Source organism: Saccostrea echinata, unplaced genomic scaffold, assembly GCF_033153115.1.
Source record: "Saccostrea echinata isolate AGI-Se365-2 ecotype Australia unplaced genomic scaffold, CSIRO_AGI_Sech_v1 ptg000012l, whole genome shotgun sequence".
NCBI lineage: Eukaryota > Metazoa > Mollusca > Bivalvia > Ostreida > Ostreidae > Saccostrea > Saccostrea echinata.
Window position 1 is genome coordinate 22432082 of NW_026889761.1, and position 24805 is coordinate 22456886.

Sequence of the window (24805 nt, forward strand, 5' to 3'; positions counted from 1 at the left end):
ATTACCTGTTGTTTGTATTGTAGTCCTTGCCGGAAGAATATATTATTCTAAATGTTACAACAGTGAATCAAAACAGGCATTACTTAAAAAAAAAGTAAAACATTCAAGTACTTCTTTTCGTTTAAATAAGATTATTCGGTCATTGATTTCACCGACAATTTTTTAAAGTTTAGAAAATTCAAATTTTTCAAATAAACTTTTCTTATAGAGATAATGGTTTAGCTCACCAAACACAATAGCCCATATAATTTTACTGAAAGTATTCGCTTCACTTTTTAATTTTGTTGCTTTGGAAAACGATATTTTAACCAAAGAAACGCTGACGAAATAATACATCCCAAGAGCCAACATCAGGAAAAATATACTCAGGAACAAACACTGTAAAACGGCTGCAATCACGGTACACCCAACCTATAACAAATACATGGTAAATCGTCTTCGTGGTTTCCCTTTTACTTTTATTACAAATTCCAAACTATTTTGAAGGAAGATATATGTTTTTAAAAGTGTTAACTTACATTTGTTATTTTGAAAATCGTCTTTGAAAGAATAATAGTGATAAATTGCACACATTTTAATGATCCTTTACAGTGTACCTTATATTGGGTTTTATCAATTCCTCCTAGAAATGCAGTATAGGATGTGGCAATACTGAGACAAAGGAGAACGGTTATCTTAATTATCAATCATTCGGATGATGTCTGATGTGATGGACCTAAAAATTACAAGTTTTAGTCAGACAAGGAAATTAAAAGACATGAAGTGAAATGTATGAAAATAACGAACAGTAACACAGGTAATATTAATAATTGTCAAATATAATTCCCCTGTACGATCTTACTTCCATAAAACAAGATATACAATAGCTGTCAGACAGGAAAAGAAAACAGATATTGAGCAACCAATGACGGATATCCAATTCAAAGCCTCTTCATCCTCATGTAGCTGTTAACAAAAGTACCAAGATATGAATCGTGCAGATCTGTAGTTTTTATTGTATATTAATTATTATTTTGAATCACTTTGCATATTTACCGGACAATGGAAAATAAATTAAGATATGTATGGTGTATTATAGTAAATAAAAATAAAACCTTTACGTAAGGTCGAACCAGAACTTCAAAATTCGTCAAATGATCGCAATCACACTGTATGTAAAGATCATTCGTAGATTGTGTTTTGCATCCTTTTGTTGACCATCCACCATCTCCGTTACTGTTACAGAATCATTTAAAAATATTCTTAAAATATGCTTATTTCTTCAAATATTTTCTAGTTTTAAATTCATATTTTTCTTGTGTTAATAATTCCATTTAAGTAACCTTTGTTTAAGAATAGTTTTACTTACTTGCTTTCAAAATCCCAAAATGCACATTCACTAATAGAGTTAGATAGATTCTGTAATAGTTAATGAAACAAAAAAAAGTAACTAAATGAATGAAATGAGACTATTAAAATATTTTTTGTTCAATAAGAAATGCTTCTATTTGATATCACTTACTTTCTTAAACATTTTCAGTTGTAAAGGTGGGTTTAATATTTCTTTGCGTAAATCTACTTTTAAAGTTAATGCCAAAATGTCAGTATTTCGAAGTATTGTTCTTTCTGTACTTGAAAGAAAATTCATCTTTCAAGAAATAATGAATGTTTTGATATTAATTCATAGAAGTGTACACAAGATAAATGTCTTTTAAGTAGGGATGGGTATCGCCAAAATTTTCGTATCGTCATACATATCGATTTTTTCCCAAATATCACGATAATATCGTGATATTTTTACACGTAAATTTTTACTACAATTTCAAATGAATTTCTATAATTTTTCTTACAAATACGTTGTAAAAACATAACTTCACTTTTTTCATTTTTATTTATATAGTATAAAGCATGTTTGAATGCCACAGTTTAACTTTTTTCAACATTTTTTTAGACTCCCTGTAATTTTTTTTTTAACAGTTCGAAGAAATAAATGAATAATTTCAGGAATTTATATTTCTTAGGGATGCGCGATTTTATCGGTATACCGGTATATCGTGATTTTTTTATTGCGTGATACGTATCGTGATACGGAGACTAAAAAACCGGTTTTTGGTACAGAAATATAAATTCCTGAAAAAAACCGTTTTTTAGTCTCCGTATCACGATACGTATCACGCAATAAAAAATCACGATATACCGGTATACCGATAAAATCGCGCATCCCTACTTTTAAGATTAACTCGTACCTTTTATTTCCATTCATAATATTGCCTATGGTTTTGTACTTCACCGCTAAATACGGAATACCTAGTGATATGGTCAAAAATAGTAAATATTATGTTTATTTGTTTAAACATTAGTAATCTTACACATATAATCTTATTATCAATATTCTTGATCTTCAAGAGACAAGATTCATTAAAATTGGTTTTACTTTGACTTGAGCTGTGAAGTTGTGCTGGCAATACTAAAGATGAACTTGTGTTGTCTTTATTTGGAAAAACAACATCATCATCTGCTGGTATTTTTGCGACGGTAAGAACTGAAAATGTAGGAATTTATACTCATTAAAAAATTAATATATAGACGATAAAGCAGTTAAAAAAAAAATAAAGATTTCTATATTAATCCACTTCCTGGTGTGAAGAGAGTAAATAATTGATTATCAAAACAAAAACATGCAAAATTTAAGAACCAATACATCATTTATAGTCTCCTAGGAAATGAAAACATTGTAAATGAAAATTCATACGCATATTTTTCGTGGTGTTGAACGTGATGCTTTCGTTCTGCTGAACATTCCCCAAAATATGCATCCCAAATTTATCAACTGTCTTCAGAATTTTACTGACTCTTCCATTTGTCTGTTCATTTCAAATTAACATTGATTATATTGTTACCCGTTTAAAAAAGAACAAATTCAAAATTAATTCTGAGAGAACGTATATATCAAGATTTATTGTATAGTACCTTTCTTTTGGAACTGTCTTTCCATACAGTTGTGTGATTTTCTGCCAGAAGGTTATCTATAGTAGTCACAACAACCTGTTTATGACATATTGTTTGTTAGCATTCAATATCCAAGATGAATTAATTGAATGAAAACATGCAATAAATAGTTAATTTTGTTCATACCGCCTTTGGTAATGTGAGGTTGGAAGTTTGGGAGACATCCAATATTTTATCCAGTAAATCTGTAGAATTGTCTAGATCTGCTGTGCTGTGTTCCGTGTTAAGAGAGAATTCTTGTAAAGAATGTAGAGTGTTATCAATTCTATGCTGTACCTCAGTCTTTGATAAATTTAGTTGTAGAAGGGAATCAACCTTGTTATGACGAAAGAGAAAAGTTTTGTATTCATCTGCAAAAGGTTTTGATCACTTATATAATTTTATACAAAATTAAAAGCAATTACATTCTTGTAACTTAAAATTATCGTTTTACCGTTTTATAAGCTTGAAAAAAAGTTTATTGGGAATAAAAATAAATTTAGGTACTCGCATTGAAAATATCCACAAATGAGAAGGTGGTATTATGACGCTATAGGTATCTTTTTTCGATGAGAAAATCTAAGAATAAGTAAATCCAGAGAAAAAAAAACTTAAATGTAGAATATATTTACTGTACAGTAAGGATGGCGAAAACTTGAACATCATCAAAATTTCTATTTAATGTATATTCAATCATTTAAAGTGTTAACTTAGATTTTATTATTTTGAATAGTTTTGGATTTTTCGGGAGTTGAAACGGGGGCCTTTACCTCCGAACATAGCACTGTTACCACTGGACAAATTTGGTTTGTTCACACTATATTATTTTACAAAACACTGGAAATAGTATGGGATTTAAAGTTTTGGTGTTTACTGAAATGGTTTATTTTTTTTTTATTAATTGTCATTATTTTCAATTATTAAAAGTAATGCTAAATTATGAAAAGTTAAGCTCTGAAATAATTTTAAATATTTTTGGTGATGTCACATGGTACATTGCATGCTGTTCATTTCTTGTGCTTTTCCTACCCATTGTTGGCAGAAAAATGGCAAGACTAGATGTAAGTAGAATTTTGTGAAAATTTGTTATTCATTGTTGCAACTAGCATTCTGTATTTAACAAACAAGTAACAAAGTTTGCAAATGTTTATAAGCATGCATGTTAAAGTATTTTGAACTTAATTTAAGATATTTTTAATTTGTAAACAGGTCTCTCCATTGAAGTCTAAAAGTGTTCATTGTATATATGCAAGTTTACAGTACTCATGGGGTTAAAGTAATCACATAAGTTTTTCAGTATGTAGATATCTATATTAGTGAATCTATATTTGTGAATTTTTATTCTCAAACAGGTTTCAGATATGAGCCAGATGTGGTAATCATGGTAATATTAGTATGCTTTAAACATCATATGTCCCTTGCTTAGGATATGTGTTGGTTTATTTTATGTGAAAGCTGTGTGTATAAATTTTTATATTATATATAATGAAATAAATAACATAAAGAGTAAATAAATATAGAGAAAATAATCATTGACAACTAAATGAAATATTTCAAAGATTTGTAAGCATGAGATTTTTATACTATGAGGTGTACAGAAATTTTAATTATACAGTATTATTTCTGGAACATTGTCAACTTTATTTTTAATGGGAAATAAATAAAGAATGAAGAACCTTGAACACAATCAGCGTGTTACAAAGAGAAAATGAAATCTGGTCCTTACATAAATATAAGGTGAAATCTGATATGAAAATTTTAAAAAATCTACTTGGCAAACCGAATTAATTGCTTTAAATGATACTGGGTGCAAAACAACAATTTATTCTTTCTATATACTTCTTTTCAATACTTTATACAACCATTCTTCACGATAAATTCAAGTCCAGACTTTTTGACATCATAGACAGCTACTTTGAAATAAAAATGGAAATCGTAAATTTACTTACCTTGTCATTGGTCATTTGCCAAATTATTTTGTTAAAAAAACATTCCGATTGTACACACAAGAACTCTGAAGTTGATTAAAAAGATACTCGAGTTTCTGATTGACAATATCTATGTAGTTTTTAGAGGTTGGGTCTTCCAACAATATGTTAAAATTCCCATAGGTATCAATTGCACCCCATTATTAGCAGACCTATTTTGTTTCATATGCAGCAGAATTTATTTTTAAAAAACGTCTACATAATAAGGAAAAAAACCACTGGCCTTCAACTCGACATTTAGATATATGGACAATGTTTTATCAATTAACAATATTAATTTTCATTCTACGTTGATTCGATATACCCTTTTGAACTCGAAATAAAAGATACCAAAAAGTCTGACATATTTGTTTCATATTTGGGTATTTTACTAGAAAAAAGACGTTAATGGTAACTTAACAACAAAATTTTATGATGGTTACCACTTCAACTTTATATCTTCAACTTCCCTTATCCATGAAGAAATATACCCTTCACAACTGCATATGGAGTTTGTCTCCCAGTTGAAGTGATATACAAGAGCAAGAGCAAGAGTAATGAACTAACAATTTCTAAACAGAGGCAATTTATAGAAAATAAGCTGATGAAACATGAATATCAACAGTCTTGTCTATGATCGATACAATGATCTTATCAGTAGATTCAATCTATCATTAAGTCGAATGCTTTAAAATGAATGGTTTGTTCAAACTACATGTAATTGTTAGGTCATTATTTACACACATAATGACTGACATTAAGCTAGATTCAAGATCACATAAGAAATGTGGATTTTGTATCTTATCACATATTCGTGGACACACGCTACTTTTTCTTTTTTATGCCACACTAGGAAGGGTGTGCGATAATATTCACATATAGACCAAGATTGACTGAATTTTTAAAATTCACAATATACGAAATTTTACGAGCGTCAAAAGTATTAACGCTTAAGATTTACAGGCTGCACCGTCATGTCCAACATTGTGCTAGATTTATAACAACGTCATGAACAGGGATATCCTATTTTCATCAAGTAACAGTAGTTTTCCACTTCGTCCATTGTCTTTCAAATTGCTCAATCCGTTTAAAATTCGAACTTATTTGAAATTAATTAACTAAATATATTCTATTAAAACCAAGTTGTTTGAATAACTAGTTTGCCTATGACGTCATTTTTACCATAAAACCAAATTTTATGACTGGATGCTGTCTTATTTGGATGACCGATGTCACTTTTTGTCAATTTTTGAAACATATTTTTTGCAATTTTTTCTTGACATTTTACTATTTGTCAAATACTTGTTAGCGATATTTCAGATATCAGAAAATGACGACAACCACTTATTTCAGACACTTTGAATTTTTATTACGTTTTGGCTCGTTTTATCCAAAAAAAAATAATTGTAATCGGAAAACTTTATTTCAAAGTTATGAATTTTTAACCCTTGGCTATGCCTACTATCTGCGCATATTTTACAGAAATATTGAGTTAAATCAACCAAAACCAAACTATTCCTATTTGGATTTCCATTACAAATATTTCGGTAAACAATAAGAATATCTAAGACCAATCAGGTTGACAGAAACGTCATTTTCCACGAGCGTTATGCAAAACCATCTTATAATCGCTTTCAGTTCTTCATGGTGTTTTACAGTATACTCATGGAAATATTTATTTTGACGCCATCTATAATATCGTTTACAAGTCTCTCATTGACGTCATATTTTCTCCGTAATTCTGACAAAGTAATACAAAAACAAAGAGATAAATTTGACTTAGTAAAATACTCTTCATTGATAAAAAATGATTTTTTTTTTTTAATTTCGTCTTTTAATTGCATTGGAGTTATGCAATCTATAAAATGGAAAAACTGTAAAAGTTTCATGTCTGCATAAGTCTAGATGTTCACTGACTTAACTTTCACGGAATTTTGACACGTTTGCACACGAACTCTATTAAGATTTCAAGGAACGGCATATAACTGTCTAAGGTCTTAGGTAATACATTGTACTTCTAGAGTCAGCACTTCAAGCTAATATGATGGACCAGGAATTAATACAGGTTGTGTCTTGGTTTGGTGTTTTGCATTTTTTATCTACAGAGAATGATGCATGTGGTGCGTTCATCCCACAATTCTTGTTTTAGAACCATTTTAAAAGGTTCAGAATTTAAAAGGATAAACATTTCAATATGGTGTTTTTGACAACTGGTAATAGTATCCTGCAATATTAATTAGTTATTGACATACGAATTTCATCAATCATTTCAATACTCAGAGGTTCAAAGCAATAAATAATTAAAATGAAATTTTCTCGTCTTTCTCTGGATTTTCAAATTATTCTATAGTACTGAGTATATATTCAGACTACTGTCCTCCGGCAGAAATTTCTTTATTCAAATATTTGCATTTCTGAATATCATTACCTTCAAGTCATGATAAATATCTACAATTTTCGACATTCTTTCATCTTGCTTAAGCAATATATTTGATCAAAAAGTTAAAAATCTGTGTGAATCATCTTTATCTATAAAATTAAATGTGATTAGGAAGCATTTAAGTAAAAATTTATATAGCAAAACATGAAAATAATAGGTTTGTTTCATTTTTTTCGTAATTCTTTTCCAGATACATGTCCGGCAGGTACCAGAAGTGTAGCTTAGATAGGTGAAAATGGTCTAGTTATTGAAGGTCATTATCAGTGGAACCACGTTTCCTTGACCATGTATTCCAGCAACTGGTTTCCAGTTGAACCATGTGCGATTTCTCCAACACAAGGAAAATAGAGGGACTGTTTTGATATAGTCAGAAATTGCCAGTGGAATGAGACGCTCTGATGGCTATTGACAAATAATTTGATGGAGCAAGAATATCAACAGTCTCGTTTAAAGTCAACATTTCGAATATTCTTTGGTCGATACAGTGACCTTGCACTAACAATCTATCATTAAGTCGAAGTTTGACTGACGTTACGTTTTTCATACAAATTCTTAGGCTACAGTTCTCACACAGAATTGTCTACGACTTTTTAGTTTTTTTTTTTTTTGTTTTGTGTGTGTGTGTGTGTGTGTGTGTGTGTGTGTGTGGTTTCTTTTTTTTTTCTTTTTTTTTTGTTTGCGTTTGCCAGATAATGACAAAGAATACATTGGTGGTGTGACTGGTCGACAGGGGATGCTCACTCCACCATGGCACCTGATCCCTACTTTGATGTCAGCTCTTCTCCCGATATGTAATATTTAAATGGACTTTTTAGCTTGATTACTATTCGTTGTATCATTTTTAATAAAAACCCGATGTTGTTTTATTACCGCAGACTATATTTGTACCAAGGTTTATTATTATTGGAACAAGCCTCTTGATTGAGTAGCAGACATTTTGAATTTCACAAATTATTAGTTTTGCTATGATATTTAGAATAGAGGCTATAACAACACGGAAATACAAAAAGTGAAATACAAGTGAAATACAAAATTCTGTGCAACAATTTTTATTAAAAATGGACTAAGTCTGTAAATGGAGTAACATTTAACTCCAGAAAATTTCTGTTTTTTTTTTTTTTTAAAAAAAACTAACGAAACACTGATTACTGAATTTTAAAAAGAAAAATTATTTCACGGAATTCCATCACGTCAAAGTGTTCACACCTTAAATAATTTAAAAACAAAAAAAAGCACCCTTTAAGAATGTCAGCATTGCGCGTGCAGTCATGAAAATAAATAATTTTGAAAATATATGTAGAATCGATATCTTTAGTCGTCACAATCGCGGCATGTTTGACTCGGCAGTTGGCAACGACACTTTTACTGAATGAATATGTAGTGGAATGTAGATATGCAGGCTCAGATCCAAATACTATTGTGACATGACCGGTAATGTTTTCCTTTGAAGTTCACTGTACAATAACTAAATTACAGAGCAGTTTTTAGTGGGCGGTCCTTATGCAAATGACCCCAACTGTACAATAACTAAAATAGAGAACACTCAGGGTATCAGGGTAAATCAAATTTATTTTTAGAAATTAACAAACAGAATGACTAGAGTTTTATCTCGTTACAAAATAAAAACTCAAATAGAAACAGAGAAAAATAGTAAACATTTTCTTTATACTGTTGACAAATATCACTTCATAGAAAAAGTAAAATTGCACATATTAAACAATGCCGGCATAGAACTTAACTCCTTGAATGGTTCACGCATTGCGGATTCGTTCCTGGTTTCATTGCACAAGGGTTTGTCGACACCTAACTGTAAATCACCATGGAAGTGCTTGGAAGGCGGGTCATCATTTTCGGTTTCCAATGGCCTCATCTCAGATTTACGTGGCGGATCTAGAACTTGTGACACTTTTTTTAGCATTCCCGAGCTGCAATCTTTGTACTTTCGCACTGCATCGGATCGATGTCCGGCCTTTTCATAATTTCTTGCTCAGGGACTCCCGCGATGTACATTTGAGTTGCACATGTGCGTTTTCCGCTATGATTTGTGAAATTTCCAGACAAGTCACCTTTTTCTGCTATCACCTTCATGAAATTTTTAAGTTTGTTTATGCCGACGTTTTGGTGAGAATAACGAATTTTTACATCTCCCAGTGGTGGCAGTGGGCGCCGATAGAACGGTCCCCCTCCAATTGCCTTTAGATACGCATCGAAGAAATCGATTATGCATCTTTCTCCTATATAAGTAAACAAAAAACTAGTTTTCATTTGAAACACAAATTCAACCAACAATGGAGAGAGAGAAGAGGGGTTTACAGTTGATAAACAAACATAACACATAGTTCTAGCACCATATTAGGACACAATTTTTCGCTGTTATTTCAAATTGGAAATGTATTGAACAAAACGGCCATAAATAGAGAGAGAGAGAGAGAGAAAGATTTTAACATACCTGGATCAGAGTAGTGTTTGATGTTTTTGTTCTGAACATTCGACTGGCCTAATCCTCCTTTATAAGTCTTGGAAGATCGTCCCACGAACTTAATATATTTTCCATACTCGTCAGCGCCGGTGAAAAATTGTTCAGCTGTCAAACTATAGTGCTCGTCACATCCTCTGAGCCCCCCAAAAAACATTGTCAACTGCAATTGTTCTCTGTTCTCTTGTCCAAAGACTCCCTTCTCCCACAGTTTCTCTTCCTGTTCCGGAAGTATCGGGTCTGCACATTTTATGTCACAGCCAAGTCCTTTATCAATGAGATTTCTCATTTGTGCATCAGCAATCTTCCGAAATCCAGCGAATTCTGTATTTTTCTCATTCAAAAAATTTTTGTCATATATTCCTTTGTCTCGTAGGTGCCTTAACAGTCCACATAATATCAGATAAATTGATTTCGGTGGGTACTCCGTCCCGTCCTTTTTTCTCATTTCTACCACGAACCTTTCAAGCCAGTAACCCATTTCTTTGGAGTCCATAACGTGAAGTTCAGGAATGTTTTCATCCCTGTTCTCTCGCCATTCCTCGAATTCATTCATTGCCCATTTCGTATTGCTTTTTGTGTTCGCATTCTCCTGGTCGGGCACGAGTTTGTTTAGCTCTTCGTCTGTTACCGGCGTCCTAAAGCGCGTAGATTTTTCTTCATCCTGTATCTCGAATTTGACGATAGGGTTAGTGTCCATACCTAACGTTACATCAAAAGCGCCATAATTATTCGCAATTGCATTTTCTTCTTTCAGATTCAGCGATAAATCACATATTCCTTCAAATGCTCATTCTCTAAAGTTTCGCATATTTGAGATAGTGTAATATCGCCTATATCATTGTCCCACGCAGCAAGAATATCGATATCCATTACGTATATACATCCATATCCGTCTGACCTTCCATTGCATCACCGTCTAAATGATTCTCATAAGCACAATTCGCGCTAGCGCAAAATGCATTGTTTATTGATTGGTCACTTCGTCAACTTAACCTTTAACTTTTTATACTTTATTCAAATTAGTTATCATTACAAAATTTGATTTGCTGTAAAATTACACAGATACAGAATCTTCAAAATCTAAAAATAATCGAACTGTCATGTCACAAGTCATTTAGAATACTCGTTTCTTATTGTATGAGAGATACAGGGCGGGGCGCGGCTCCAGCTAGCGCTCTCGCCTTAAGCCCCGCCCTGTATCTCTCATACAATAAGAAACTCGTACTCTAAATAATACTTATTTCTGTGCCTGGATTTTCAGTCCCGCTATTAACTTGCAAGGGATAACTTTAAAACAGTTGTGGATCACTGAATTCATACTACGACTATCACTATTTACTTCCTTTGTAATTTCGTAAAAAAAAAAAAACTGGATAAAGTAGCATGTTTTTCATTTCTGTTTTTATCAGTCTAATGGAAAAGATTATAATTTTATATCTTTGTGTTGAGACAGAACCTTCTTTTTCGCAATTCTATGTAGCCGAACCCGAGGCAGACACAGACAGTAAGGTTAACCGCATCATTTACCAGGTTTTGGCAAGTTCTCGATTAACATGGGGCGCAATATGTGTCACGACAAATGCATGTTATTTGGGTACAACGAGAAAGATAAAATATGCTACCTACACATGCAGACTCAGCAAAACTTCTTGACAGATTCTGAGGAAGGAATAATGTACTACCAGAAAACAGAGAAAGGTAAGAAACACATTATATAAATGATATATAAATGATATTTTACATTTTCTTAAATGAGGTAATTACCTACCTATAAATACAAAAAGGACTATATTCTCATATTTCAACACGCTGCCTTTCAAATCAAATTGTTTTGGAGAAATCTATAAAAAGATGAAAAAGACCACGTTGCAAATGTCGTAAGGATTATTCTTTTTCTTTTAAAATGTATTGCTACTTAAGGTAAACATTTTAGATATATATTAAAGAATCTTAATATAAAATTCAAGGGCAAAATGCGAACTATCTATTCCTCCGTCTTCAGTAGACTGGAAGTGATAAAAGAATTACCTTTGAGAGACTACATGAAAAATATGTTTTGGTTTCAGCCTACAAAGCTTGTAACTTTGTAAGGTTTATTATTTCAACTGCATTTTAGAAGAACTAGCTTTTATTTCCACATCTGGTAATCCAATCTCTACTCAGAGTTCAATTTCAAAAGATGCAATTCTTCAAAATCACCTTTCAGTTTTGAATACTTTTAACATTCCAGACAGTGAAGTGAGTTTGATTTACCGTATCTATACTGAATTCTAAAGCTTCTTAAAAATAATTACAAGCAAGGAAATGTTCAATTAAGCTGCCATCTTTATTCCTCGCCAAAATAAAAACTGTAGTGAAGGAGAAACTTTAGACCTATTGTGCAAATGCATTTAATTAGAGTGGTGTAAAACAAATGTGGAATCTAAAAGATCCCCAAAGAAACATCTAAAATCTCAAAACTTAACCAACTAATAACTGTATGACAATCGAGATGACTTCAGTTTTTCTATCGTCGACTTCTCTTATTTATGTAGTAATATTCCAGCATCACCTGCATATGGTATTTACGTCTTCCTACCGATTTGACACTCTAAAGCAGGATTTCAGTACGACTAATTTTATGTCCAAGATTTCTTTATACTAGAATTTCTTTATACTTTATATTAGAATACTTTCTGTTTACGAAGATTTCCTTATTACGAATATCCACGATATCATATCGATATCGAATCATGATTGTTCAATGGATTATGCTATTATGGTTTTTTTAAGATTTGAATTACTTGAATACTATCCTTTTCCTGTAGTGTCGATATCTTCGATATCGATGATATCGCTTCGATATCGAATCATGTATGCGCTACCCTTCGTTGGTACCTTCCATGCCATTGTGTATGTGTTTAGACAAGTTTTACTGTAAATTGTCCGACATGTTTGTTTCCATTTCTTAGGTCGTTGCTTTTGTACTAAATTTGACTAGGGAGAACTCCATATACCAGAACAATACATAGGGCTCACAGCCAATGTAGCCGGTCAATCATCAGAGGATGCTTTCTCCTCCTCGACAACTGATCCTACCGCGGTTTGTTTCCAGGGATTTAGGGGTTTTTGCCTTGTTCACGATTCGTTTTGTTTACTGAATTGATAAGATTGATCGCTGTTCGTTATTTACATATTTTACGTAATACATTTACATGTTCGACAAACTGTGAGCCTACTTATTTTAGAAGTAACAATATTTAAGCGCCCTTTCCGCTGCTTCTTGTCCGTTAAGTACACGTAAAGTATACGTTAATATACACTTCACAAAATTAAAAACGCACTGCTAAATATTCTCCTCAGTAAATACAACATTTTCCAAATCGTAAAGAGTAACTCTCCTTTTAGGCCATCTTGCCCATGAAGTGGAATTTCCGGACGATGTGGTTTTTAAAACACAAGACAAAAATCAATTTTCCGAAGCTGACTGTGTACCGTTTGTACATTGGTCACGGTTGAAGATCAGTAAGGTTGCAACAGCTGTGGTATCCCCGTTTATAAAATGATATGGACCGATATGTCTATCATATCGCCTAGTAATCATCTTTCGCTTTGGCATCTGTATCCGGTCCACCTCATTTCCGATTGCCATAAATTTGCGATACAGTATTGTAGCTGTCGTATGGTGACTATTGAATGTCGTGTCAACCTATATAATACTTTTTTTCATATATTTTTCAATCTTATAGTGTATTATTTAATTAGAAGAAACAAAAATCTTATAATTACTTGAAATTTTTACAAGCCTCTCCATAGGAATACCCTTCAGATGAATACTGGCTGGCCTTCCTATCTTTTTTTTACGGTAAAAAGCCTCACATATGGTGTCAGGTTTTTTCTATGATAATCATTTAATAAATGCAAACATAATGAACCCAAGCAAAAGAGAAAATTAAAAAAAAAAAATTTCAAAAGTGTGTGCATAATTTTCAGGCATCAGTATATTATTTCAGTAAATATTGTATTCATTTATCATTTTCGACATTTTAATATCTCATTTTTTTTTAGATATTCATCAAATACAGCATAAATAAGTTTGGAAAAAGTGTAAATCAATTTTCTGTGATTTTGCTGTGGCAATATTGTCTAATGTATGATCAAAACGAAAACATATAGAAGCTTTGCTGCAACTATGTTAATTTATGATCAGGCTAAGCAGTTAGCGATGAAGAAAGCTCTTAATTTTGAGTGTTCTGATTTATTTACGTTTGCAGTACTTTCAAATTTATATAAATTGTGATATCTGCTTCTGATCAGTTTGTAGATTATTTTTCATATCACACTGAAAGCTAAATGTAACATCGCTGATTGTCTTTCATCTAAATGTACTTTCTTATCTGATGATTTTTCATACCAATATTTCACATTGATAAGTATGGGTGTAATATAAATAGGTTGTGGCTCGCAGTGGCTGGAGTATAGGAATCATTGCTACTTTCATAATCAGATGAAAGCCACATGGACTGAAGCTAAAGTAATATATGAATACACATTTCTTTTTTATATTTTGTAGTATTTTGTCAAAGCCTATCATTGTAGCGAAACTGTACAAAAGTTAAATGTGTATAACAGTTTCTTATAACAGTAAAACTTAGAATTGAAGCTACGTTTATAAACATATTGTTAAGGAAAGTAATATTTAAATCATAACGTCATCATTGCCATATACATTCCATTTTGGATATTCAATCCACGTGTATATAATTAATAATGCTTACATACGGTTTGAGTCATTGAGAAAAATTAAATCAAAATGATTTTATTTTAGTTGTGGTGCGAGTCCAGATATGCTCACCTGGTAGAAATAGAGAGTAAGGAGGAATCTGATTGGCTGGCCAGAACGTTTCTTTTGAAAGGTTAGTTGCATACACATTTAAATTAAATTGTTCAATTTACATCTAGTAAAAAAATCTTTCAAATATTGTTTCAAAATGTATAACGAAAAGAAAAATGTTCCAAGGGGATTCTAATTATCTCTTTCTGTTCCGAGTATAAACTGTCTTCACTTATTTTTCTACCGTGTACTCTGTATATAAATCAAAAATCTGGGAAAGAAACAATAAGAGTAGCATGCTTTCATTAAATCAAAATATTTTCAAAAAAAATCATTGTTTTAAACCTTTTCAAAGATACCATTCTGTTATTGCGAAAAAAAAAATCTGAATGTGTGCTCTAATTTTACAGCAGGTGCCTTCCTATATTTATTTGTTAATAAAATCTAACTAAATCATCAAACAGAAATATTCTGAAAATTACTAATACTTTTGAGTTCAAAGAAAATTCTGGGGTTTTTTCCCCAAGATTTTTAAAGATTATTCCATTATGAATATATATATATATATATATATATATATATATATATATATATATATATATATATATATATATATATATATATACGATTACCAACTTAGGTCCGGAGTAGGATATCAACCCGATTTGGGTGCAGTTGCTCACTTTAAAGAAAATAATAAAATTTTTGTGCGATTTATGATTTATTATGATAGAGGACAGAGGGATAGAACGAATTAAAGAGAAAACGAAGGGAAATTCGGAGAAATTTAAAAAAAACGATGATATATATATTTTCAACAGCACCAAAGTCGGTGATACAAACAGCACCTAAGTTAAACCCAGAGTTAAATGCTGTTAAGGGAGAAAACTGCAACGTTCTTGTCTCTAATGTATAATGATTTTCGTCTTTAGTCCATAATAAAATGTTTTAACCCATTTACTTGATCAGTACATTGTATATGATTAGGTTTGTTCTATGCGGTATTTTATTCTTTTTATTATGAAGAGAATAAAAGAAGAAAGGCCTTTGACATATTTTAAAATATTAATTTCTTACTTCATGAAGTAAGGTAAAAGAGATCTAAATCATGTTTATTAAATTAATCTCCGCAAAAGCTTATCACGAAAAGTGATATGAACATCGCTTGATTATTGTCATAGGAAATTATAATCCACCTATACACTTTCTTTAAAATGTAGCTACGTCAAGTTATCCAATGACAATAATTTTTTTTTTTTTTTTTTTTTTTTTTTTTTTTTTGTTTTGTTATGTTTTGTTTTTTTTGTTTTTGTTTTTGTTTTTTTTTTTTTGTTTTGTTTTGTTTTGTTTTTTTTTTTTTGTTTGTTTGTTTGTTTTTGTTTGCTTTTTTTTTGTTTTTTTGAAATCGTTAAAGATTGATTTTAATAATTTCTCGTAAAATTTAATCATTAATCTATTTTGTTTTTATAAAAATAGAAAACTGACAATACTGTAATTAACATGCTTTAACATTTTGCACTACTTTAAAAAAAATCTTTGTTTTGCATTAGGGGACGACCATTTGATTCTAAAAGGGGGGGGGGAGGCAAACATTTTCGAGCCAGATTATTCATTTTCAATTCATTCAAGGACAGATTATTTATTTTCTTCTTCTCTGAAAAAAGTTTGAAAAGTTAAAAAAAATTAATAATAATATTATTTATTTTCTTGCCAGTCGAGGACAGATATATTTTTAATATTTTCGAGGACAGATTAATTAATTTCCAAATTAGACACAGATTATTTATTTCCAAAATATACCACCCCCATCCCAGAATTTTGAGTCAGATAATTTATTTTCATGTCATTCAAGGACAGATTATTTATTTTCTTCCTCTCTGAAAAAAGTTTGAGAAGCAATGATGATAATAATAATAATAATGATAGTGGGCAACGACAGTTTATTTATTTTCTTTCCAGTCGAGGACAGATTATATATTTTTAATATTTTCGAGGACAGATTATTTATTTCCAAATTATACACAATATTATTTTATTTCCAAAATGCACCACCTCATCCCAGAATCAAATGGTCGTCCCCTTAAAAAACAAAATGATTAAAATTATAATTAAAGAAAATTAAGATTTAAAAACCTTAGAAATCTAGGCACGGCCTCTTCGTATGGCAGCAATGACAATGTGGATACTGTTGGGAATCTTTAATGTCCACAGTGTAGCAATGTGATGGGACTTCTTTACAATACACAAAGCCATAGGCGGAGTCATGGATATCGGTGTTACAATAAACCTATTATACACGATGTCTCCTTTGATTCACTAATACCCTATGTAAATAAACAATTAGGTCTTCATCACATTTGCACCAAACTTTAATCTGTCTCTTTGAAAGGTTTAAATAATCTACTCGACACAGTCCATATTCGGATCCTTCGATATCAGAATACAGGCTCGGATCTGTGATTATGGATATTGAATATCATATTGTTTTTTTAAGCCGCCATGTTTCACGAAGAAAATACTACTTAAACAACCCGTTTGTTCCTTTAACTTCAATATATCTATATACCTATAAAGGAATTGACGCAGTTAATATAAGTAATATTCTTAATCACAAAAGGGTCCAGTCTTGTTTCCACAATATTTCAAGTTGAAGTCCACACTTTGTATTTCTTACAAATATACACAGACTATTGCTTCCAAACTTTTTAATTACAAAAAACTCTACAGTGCCTAGATATCGAACATCTTAAACAAAATCCTCCAAAGTTTCATGTTCTTCACCACCCTACAACTATATTCCTGCTGGACACGTCATTATTGGTGACGCAACATAGTTAATAATGAGAACCTTAAATCACTTATTTTAAAAGGGCCAAAATTTAGGGAACCCTGTGACGGTACATATTGTCGTCGGCAACACTATGTACATACCCTAACTGTACATATTGTCGTCCATCGGTGCATATTGTCGCCGACGACAAAAACATTATTTTCCTCCTGTATAATGAACGGTAGTATGTGCGACATATTGTCGTTGATATATTGTTTTGATGAATATTTACTAGGGTCGTGGAGAGAGAGAGAGAGAGAGAGAGAGAGAGAGAGAGAGAGAGAGAGAGATTGACAAAAACGCAAACACAGAAACACACACGCACGCATAGAGGGAGTCAGACAGATACAGTGCTGCTATCCCACAAGTTGACATGGGATGGGATTGGATAGGATTCAGGATTGAGAATTCACGATAGAAATATATAGTAGTTAATCCCATCCTATCCTGTATCCTACAGCCAATCAGATTCGAGTAAAGGTTGATTCATATTTCAGAATTAATTACAAAAAAGGAATATGATTTGAAACGTTTACAAAAGAAATATCTATAAAATACAATAGAAAAAAAAAACATTTTTTTTCTTAACACACATTAATTATTAACTTCGAAGCATTAACTTCGAGTAACATGGCGTACGATTTAACCGTGAACAATCACCGGAAGAATATTCGCATGTAAACAACGAAGAGTTCGGACATTGACTGGTATTGCCTGTCTCTATCGTTCGAAAGAAAAAAAAGAAAATATCGCGCATATCAGACAGGCAAGCCAGTCTAGCGGGGTGTCGGGAATTAATGGATGTCGATCTCGATTATTTTTCCTCGATTAAAACATATTAAATAAATGAAGTATATAATTATAACTGATTTTTATATGGTCGTCATTTTTTTTTTCGTTTTGTGAAATTTACTCTTAAATATTAAAAAACTGAAAGTAGCAGGATAGGATAGATAGGATTAGACTGAAATCACAGGATAGGATTGTGGATGCAGGATTCACGATAGGATAGGATTGTCAACTTGTAGGATAGCAGCACTGTAGCGTTGCTCGCAATACTTTGGGGAGAATACGTTGTGTCCAGGATCGGTGTAAACGACTATATATTAGGATGTTACTGTTTTGTCTTCAGTAGTAATAATTATCTATAGATATAACAGTTTTGTTTTTTTTCCTCATTCCACATTTCCACAGTTCCACATTTTAGATCACCTGAGATGAAAGCTCGAGAGAGCTTTTCTGATCACTCGTTGTCTGGTGTCCGTCTGTCTGTCCCTCCGTCTGTAAACTTTTCAACTCCTTGTAAAACCACTGGGCAAAGATTGTACAGAACATCCTTGGGCAAGGGGGTCTTATGTTGTTGAAATGAAGGACCAAGCCTCTTTCCAGGTGAGATAATCACAAGGTGAGATAATCAAGGAAAGGTAAACATAAGGTAGTTCATTAAAAAATCATTTTCTCAAGAACCACCGGACAAAAAAAGCTTACACTTATGTAGAGGGTACCTTAGGTAGTGTATATTTAAATTGTTCAAATTATGACCCCCCTAGGGTAGGGTTGGGCCTCAAATTTGAATCAAATTTTACCATTGAAATATTTAGGAAAAATCTTTTTCCAGAACCACTGGGCTAGATATAAAGAAAGTAAGATGAAAGCTTCCTAAAATAGTGTTGATTCTAAATTGTTCAGATCATGGTCCCCGGGGTTAGAGTGGGGCCACCATTGGGAAGTTTTATGATGAAAATATTTAATTATATATTACTCTTCTTCTGAAGAACTACTATACCAGAAAAGATTTTCTCCTGGGGTAATGTAGATTGTAAATTGTTCAGATCATGACACCACAAAAGGGGATAAAAGTTTAATATTGAAATATATAAGAAAAATCTTTTCTTCTCAAAAACCACAGGACCAGAAAAAGAAAGTTATGTGGAAGCTTCCTAAGATAATGTATATTGTAAATTGTTCAGATTGTGGTTCCCGAGGGTAGGGTGGGACACAAAAGGGAATCAAAGCTTTACATTGAAATATATAAGAAAAATATTTTAGAATTTTCTCTTCAAGAACCACTGGACCAGAAAAAATGAAACTTTGGAAACTTACTGAGGTAGTCTAGATTGTAAATTGATTAGATCATGTTCTTCAGGGATAAGATCGGTCCAAAATTGGGATTTCATAGGTAAAAATCTTCAAAACTCATCTTCTAAAAAACAGCGAAGTCATGATGAATCAATTAAAGTGCATCCTCTAATAGAATAGATAATCACGGCGTTACAGAAGGCGATCATTTTTACATACAAATACATGTTTTCATTGGGAAAAAATCTTATGCAAAACAACACGGCCAAAGTGTCTCAGGTGAGCGTTGTAGCCCATGAGCCCCTTTAAAGTTTTCCCATTTAACCTGCTTCTATAGAAGTTATAGGAAATTTGAGAACATTTTTAGTGCACTTGATATCAGTTTATTTTTTATATTTTTTTTTTAGATTTAAATTGATACAAGGATGCAATCGCAGCTAGGTTAAGGACTTCCATATTTACGTCAGCCTATTCAGAGGTGCAGGAAAGCTATTATGACGTCAAGTTAATCTGATTAAAATTAAACATATTCTGAAATATGTTAATCCACATTTTATTGTCAAGCTAAATTGATAATGTAAAGACTTTATATATAGCCGTGAGAAGTACAATTGTACATTAACGTGCTAGAATGACAGGTCTAGCCCCTCGAAAATATCAAAAGTTTAACGATATCCGCTTCACTATGAATTCTGACTTTTTAAACAATTGTAGCTATTATTCCTACTATTCTGAAAAGTGCTGAGAGCTGGTTGTACATTCTTTATTTATTCCGTAATGTAACATTATTCCAATGCGTATTACATCTATGTCTAGAGTTTATAGAAAGTCGGCTAGATTTTGCATAATTTCCAAACATGAGGAGGTTGCTCCCAGTACTTTTCATGTTTGAATTTGTCTCAAAGAAAACAGAATAAATTTTATAGAAGAAAAATACCCGTTTATCGTTGAACTTTTTTGTTGTTGTACATATATGATCTTATTTCAAACCTGTCACGTGACAAACAGCTGGTGTAAGCAATGTCGCTTTGGCCGAACTCAGCAGAGACCCGATTGAACAAGTGCAAACACCACAATTCTCATTCAACAAAACTAATGCTGTTAAAAAATATTAAAATTAAATTCATTTTCTCTGAATAAATGTATGAAATACGCGGAGATAACGAACAGAATTCGAGCTCAGAAGTCCATTAAACATTACAAAATAAGACTTTAGATGTGGGATCAGGTGCCATGGAGGAGTGAGCATCCCCTGCCGACCGGTCACACCCGCCGTGTGCTCCTTGTCATGATCGGGAAATAACGGAAAAATCCGTCGACAAATCAGTGTGTAAATAATGGCCTAACAATTATTATGAAAAAAGTCAGTCAGGCAGCCTCTTTCTTTACTCCCTCGCTAAAATTTTAACAGCAGTGAAGGAGAAACTTCAAGAGTACTGTACAACAATATATTCGATAAGTGATGTATATCAGATTTGGATACTTAAAAACCCCAAAGAACGTTTAGAAAATTTAAAATCACAAAATTTTACCAAACCAATAACATTATTAAAATCGTATTTGTATGACGGCATGCTGTATATTTTGCTGGTCAACGGCATTAAATATAGATATAATTAAATTATTTTCAAGATTTCATCAGGATCGCAGCACTTTTCAGATACCTTAATACTTCTGGAGTTTATTTGTAAAAGCTTACCATGATCTATTGAGGGTATGCCCTTGCACTAGATCGATTTATTAAGACCCTTACATTACCCTTCGATGTACTTGCATACTAATATACGCTAGTATCAATGAAATAGGAAATGTACGGAATATATATAAATAAAATCATAAAGAAGACATTGAATCCAAGTTAATGGCCTACGAAATATCTGTAAATATTTTTTATTTAATTATAGAATACATTTTTCGTTGAGAAAATATTACTTGATTCGCCTCTTACTACATACAAACTGCGTCAAGTTTTTCGAAATGACGTCACATCGACAAGTGCATTACGATCAGTGACCATTTTATACCTTGATATGTGAGATTTAACTAACGACAAAACAGCATGTTGTAGTAAGTTTTGAGGTAGTGTGATGGTCTCCTACAGCTTAAAATAGCAAATCATTTCATTTTATGGTATTTTTAAGAATTATTGGTTTTGTGTGATCTCATAGTTAATTTTTCCCGTACAAATAAAACTCCGCTCCCTTTTTGTAGCTTAACTGTGCTGCGTAAAATCGATAAACTGTACACCAAAAAAGGATTGATTGATTGATTGATTGTATATTGTTTTACGTCCCATTCGAGAATTTTCACTCATATAGAGACGTCACCATATACCGGTGAAGGGCTTCAAATTTTGACCTTTACTCGGCACTCAGGGCCATTGAGCAGTGAGGGATCTTTATCGTGCCAACGCCTGCCGTGACACGGGGCCTCGGTTTTCAAGGTCTCATCCGAAGGACCCGCAACTTTCACTTCAAAGTGCCGAGCGCATGGCGAAGGAACAGTTGCTACCTATTTTTTATCGACTTAGGTCTGTCGCGGCCGACATTCGAACTCACGACCTCCCGATCACCGAGCGAGCGCTCTACCGACTGAGCTACCGTGAACGGTACCAAAAAAGGAAATTGTAGACAGAATGACTTCTATGAGGTTTTGAATGCACTTAGAAAAGTGAAGGCATCATACATTGATTTTGCTCTCTTACTTGTACTAAATCGTTGAGATGATCCAGTCTTGGAATACTTACCTTCATTAAAATTGTTAACCTGATATATAACATTTGATACGATAGCATCAAAGTAGAGATTAAACGAGTATACCATTAGCTTTCTCTTGATAGCAAGATATGACATTTAGGAAATACATATATTAAAATTATTTAAAGGTTGGTTCCAAATTTCATTTTGCATGATTCGTACTGATAGAACATGCATCTTTACTGACAATAGAGGTAACTTCATAGATATAGGCCCTCAACAAAGCTGCGGTGTATGTGACATACAAAAACTGTATCTCAGATGTCAACAAAATGCTATTGTTATAGAAATAATGAAATAAAAAAGAATCTTATTTAGGCATATTGTACACTATACAAAAAAATGTGGACAGAAACGAGTTTTCGTGATGTCATGAAAACAGTATCTCAGATGTCATCAAAATGCTATTGCTGAAGAACTAATGAAATAAAATAGAATCTTATGTAGGCATATTGTACATTGAACAAAAACAATGTGGACAGAAATAATTCTATGTTGCTTTTATATGTATGCACCATTTCTTGCAATTGCTTACTAACTGTTACTCAGGCATCGAGATGCTCAAAAGTAGGTATACTTACATTCAATTTTATAATTAGTATGAAATATAACATTGGTTATGCATAGCCGAAAAGTACATATTTTGCACGTCAAACTTCAGGCTAATTACATTTTAAAGGAATACATTACATTACCATTTCTTCGGAAATATGGACATCGAAATACCATTTCTATCACTGTCATTACTTACAATTCATGTCATGCATATAAGGATATATATCGTACAGTTCATAATCCTGTGTTGACAATTATGTACTCTAGCATTTCGCACGTGATACATGTGAAGAACAAAAGATATAGATTTTTCACTTGTGCAATACGTTCTCCGACATTAGAACATAAAGACACATGTAGATAAAAATTGTCCTACAGATGAAATTGTTTTCTTTTCATGTATCAATCTGATATATATTGAACATTAAACAAAGAAATTTGTCGATAGAAATTCTTCTATGCAGTTTTTGTCTGCCTTTAGAAATGTGTACAAATCACATCTTGGTATTGTTACTTACTGTTACTTTTGAATTAAGATGATCCAGTTATGGAATACTTACCTACATTATTTTTTTAGTACAACTTTGATTGCACAGAGCATCAAAGTAAACTTTATACATATATGACATAGTTATCGTGATGGCATGAAAGGGAATGTCACTGAAAATTGGAAATGTTGAAGTAAATTGGACAGATTTTAGAAATTCTTACATTGCCTTACTTTATGACGAAACAAACTGATATTACATGCATCTTCTTCTGGCAAAAGAGGTTTCTTCGTAAATATAAGCTATCTCCTGAGCTAGTTTATGTGTTACATAAGGAAGGATATATCATATGTCAGCTAACGCAATTCTTGAGTAACATAGGATTGAGGATAGAATCTAACATCGATATACGGTACACCAAAAAAAAAAAGGAAATTGTATACAGAATGACTTCTATGAGGATTTGAATGCACTTAGAAAAGTGAAGGCATCATACATTGTCACAGATTGTCGAGCGGATTTATCTTTTAACTAATTAAAATACAACTCAAATGCTTTTGTTTACAATTTACATGTTTAATTAATGATGATACTATATACAAATGTCATTGTTGTTGTTTGTCGTAATTTCCCGTCTCGCCGCTGGCTTTTCCACCTCACAGGCTGGAGGATGGACTCTAGGTTCCAAAGCTGGCTGGCCTATCTACTACACGCCATGGGCGGACTTTAGGCACTGGGTGGCCTCACTGTTGTACAAAAACTCTGACATATGGATGGAACCTGCTCCAACATATACATACAAGTTTTACTTACAAGCTCTAGTGGCTTTACACAAATACACATTACACTCATTATCAGATTTATAGATAATGGACACGTCTTAGATAAGACTCAATTACACACACATGAGTTGTTTAAATTATACATACAACTCTTACACAAATGCAATATTGCGAATTGCTACTTTACGGACAACAATTTTGACAGAAATTGTACACCGTACTTTGAAATATTTAAATACGTGTTACTATAGATAGAAATCAAATTAAAGGAAACACACATGCTAAAAATGATGAGAAATGCGGTGACTGGATGTTTTAGGACAAATGAATAATATATAGGAAATAACTAAAATAGAATTATAAATATAAGCCTTACCTCAGAAAAGCTGGACCATTACACTGCTAAAAATAATATCACACCAGAGCAAGCACTGCCATGAATCACAAGGGTACATATATGTAAAAAACAAAGATATAAGAGGAGATAGAGGCGTCCTCCTCTCTGGACTGCCGCGTCCAAACTAACTGGCACGGACTGGTGGGTTTTAAGGTCCAGTGACTTGAGGTTCAGTGAAGGATATGTACAATAATAACACATTTAAAACGAAGGGGTTCCCCACGGGATATTTACATGAAAATTTAAAATACA

The 24805-nt window shown here is 32.4% G+C and overlaps 2 protein-coding genes and 2 long non-coding RNA genes across 4 annotated transcripts in view; 1 reads left to right on the forward strand and 3 right to left on the reverse strand.

Annotated features, from left to right (window-relative positions):
* Positions 1-845: 845 nt before the first annotated feature.
* On the reverse strand, positions 846-1398 carry LOC133185552 (uncharacterized). Its single transcript, XR_009720917.1, has 3 exons — positions 1349-1398; positions 1095-1215; positions 846-945 (listed from the first exon to the last, which is right to left on the reverse strand). It is a non-coding gene; the product is annotated as an uncharacterized LOC133185552 (long non-coding RNA).
* A 1031-nt stretch (positions 1399-2429) lies between these two features.
* On the reverse strand, positions 2430-3030 carry LOC133185550 (uncharacterized). Its single transcript, XR_009720915.1, has 3 exons — positions 2950-3030; positions 2732-2843; positions 2430-2521 (listed from the first exon to the last, which is right to left on the reverse strand). It is a non-coding gene; the product is annotated as an uncharacterized LOC133185550 (long non-coding RNA).
* Positions 3031-9285: 6255 nt separating this feature from the next.
* On the reverse strand, positions 9286-10550 carry LOC133185143 (uncharacterized). The gene is made up of 2 exons (XM_061320201.1): positions 9824-10550; positions 9286-9608 (listed from the first exon to the last, which is right to left on the reverse strand). The coding sequence occupies exons 1-2, from the start codon at positions 10548-10550 to the stop codon at positions 9286-9288; spliced, it is 1050 nt and encodes a 349-aa protein (XP_061176185.1).
* An 896-nt stretch (positions 10551-11446) lies between these two features.
* LOC133185144 (low affinity immunoglobulin epsilon Fc receptor-like) overlaps positions 11447-24805 on the forward strand; it is a 94169-nt gene continuing 80810 nt past the window's right edge. The window contains exons 1-3 of the mRNA XM_061320203.1: positions 11447-11551; positions 14287-14366; positions 14661-14748. Coding sequence (XP_061176187.1) covers positions 11482-11551; positions 14287-14366; positions 14661-14748 — 238 coding nt within the window. The 5' untranslated portion in view covers positions 11447-11481. The remainder of the gene's footprint in view (positions 11552-14286; positions 14367-14660; positions 14749-24805) is intronic.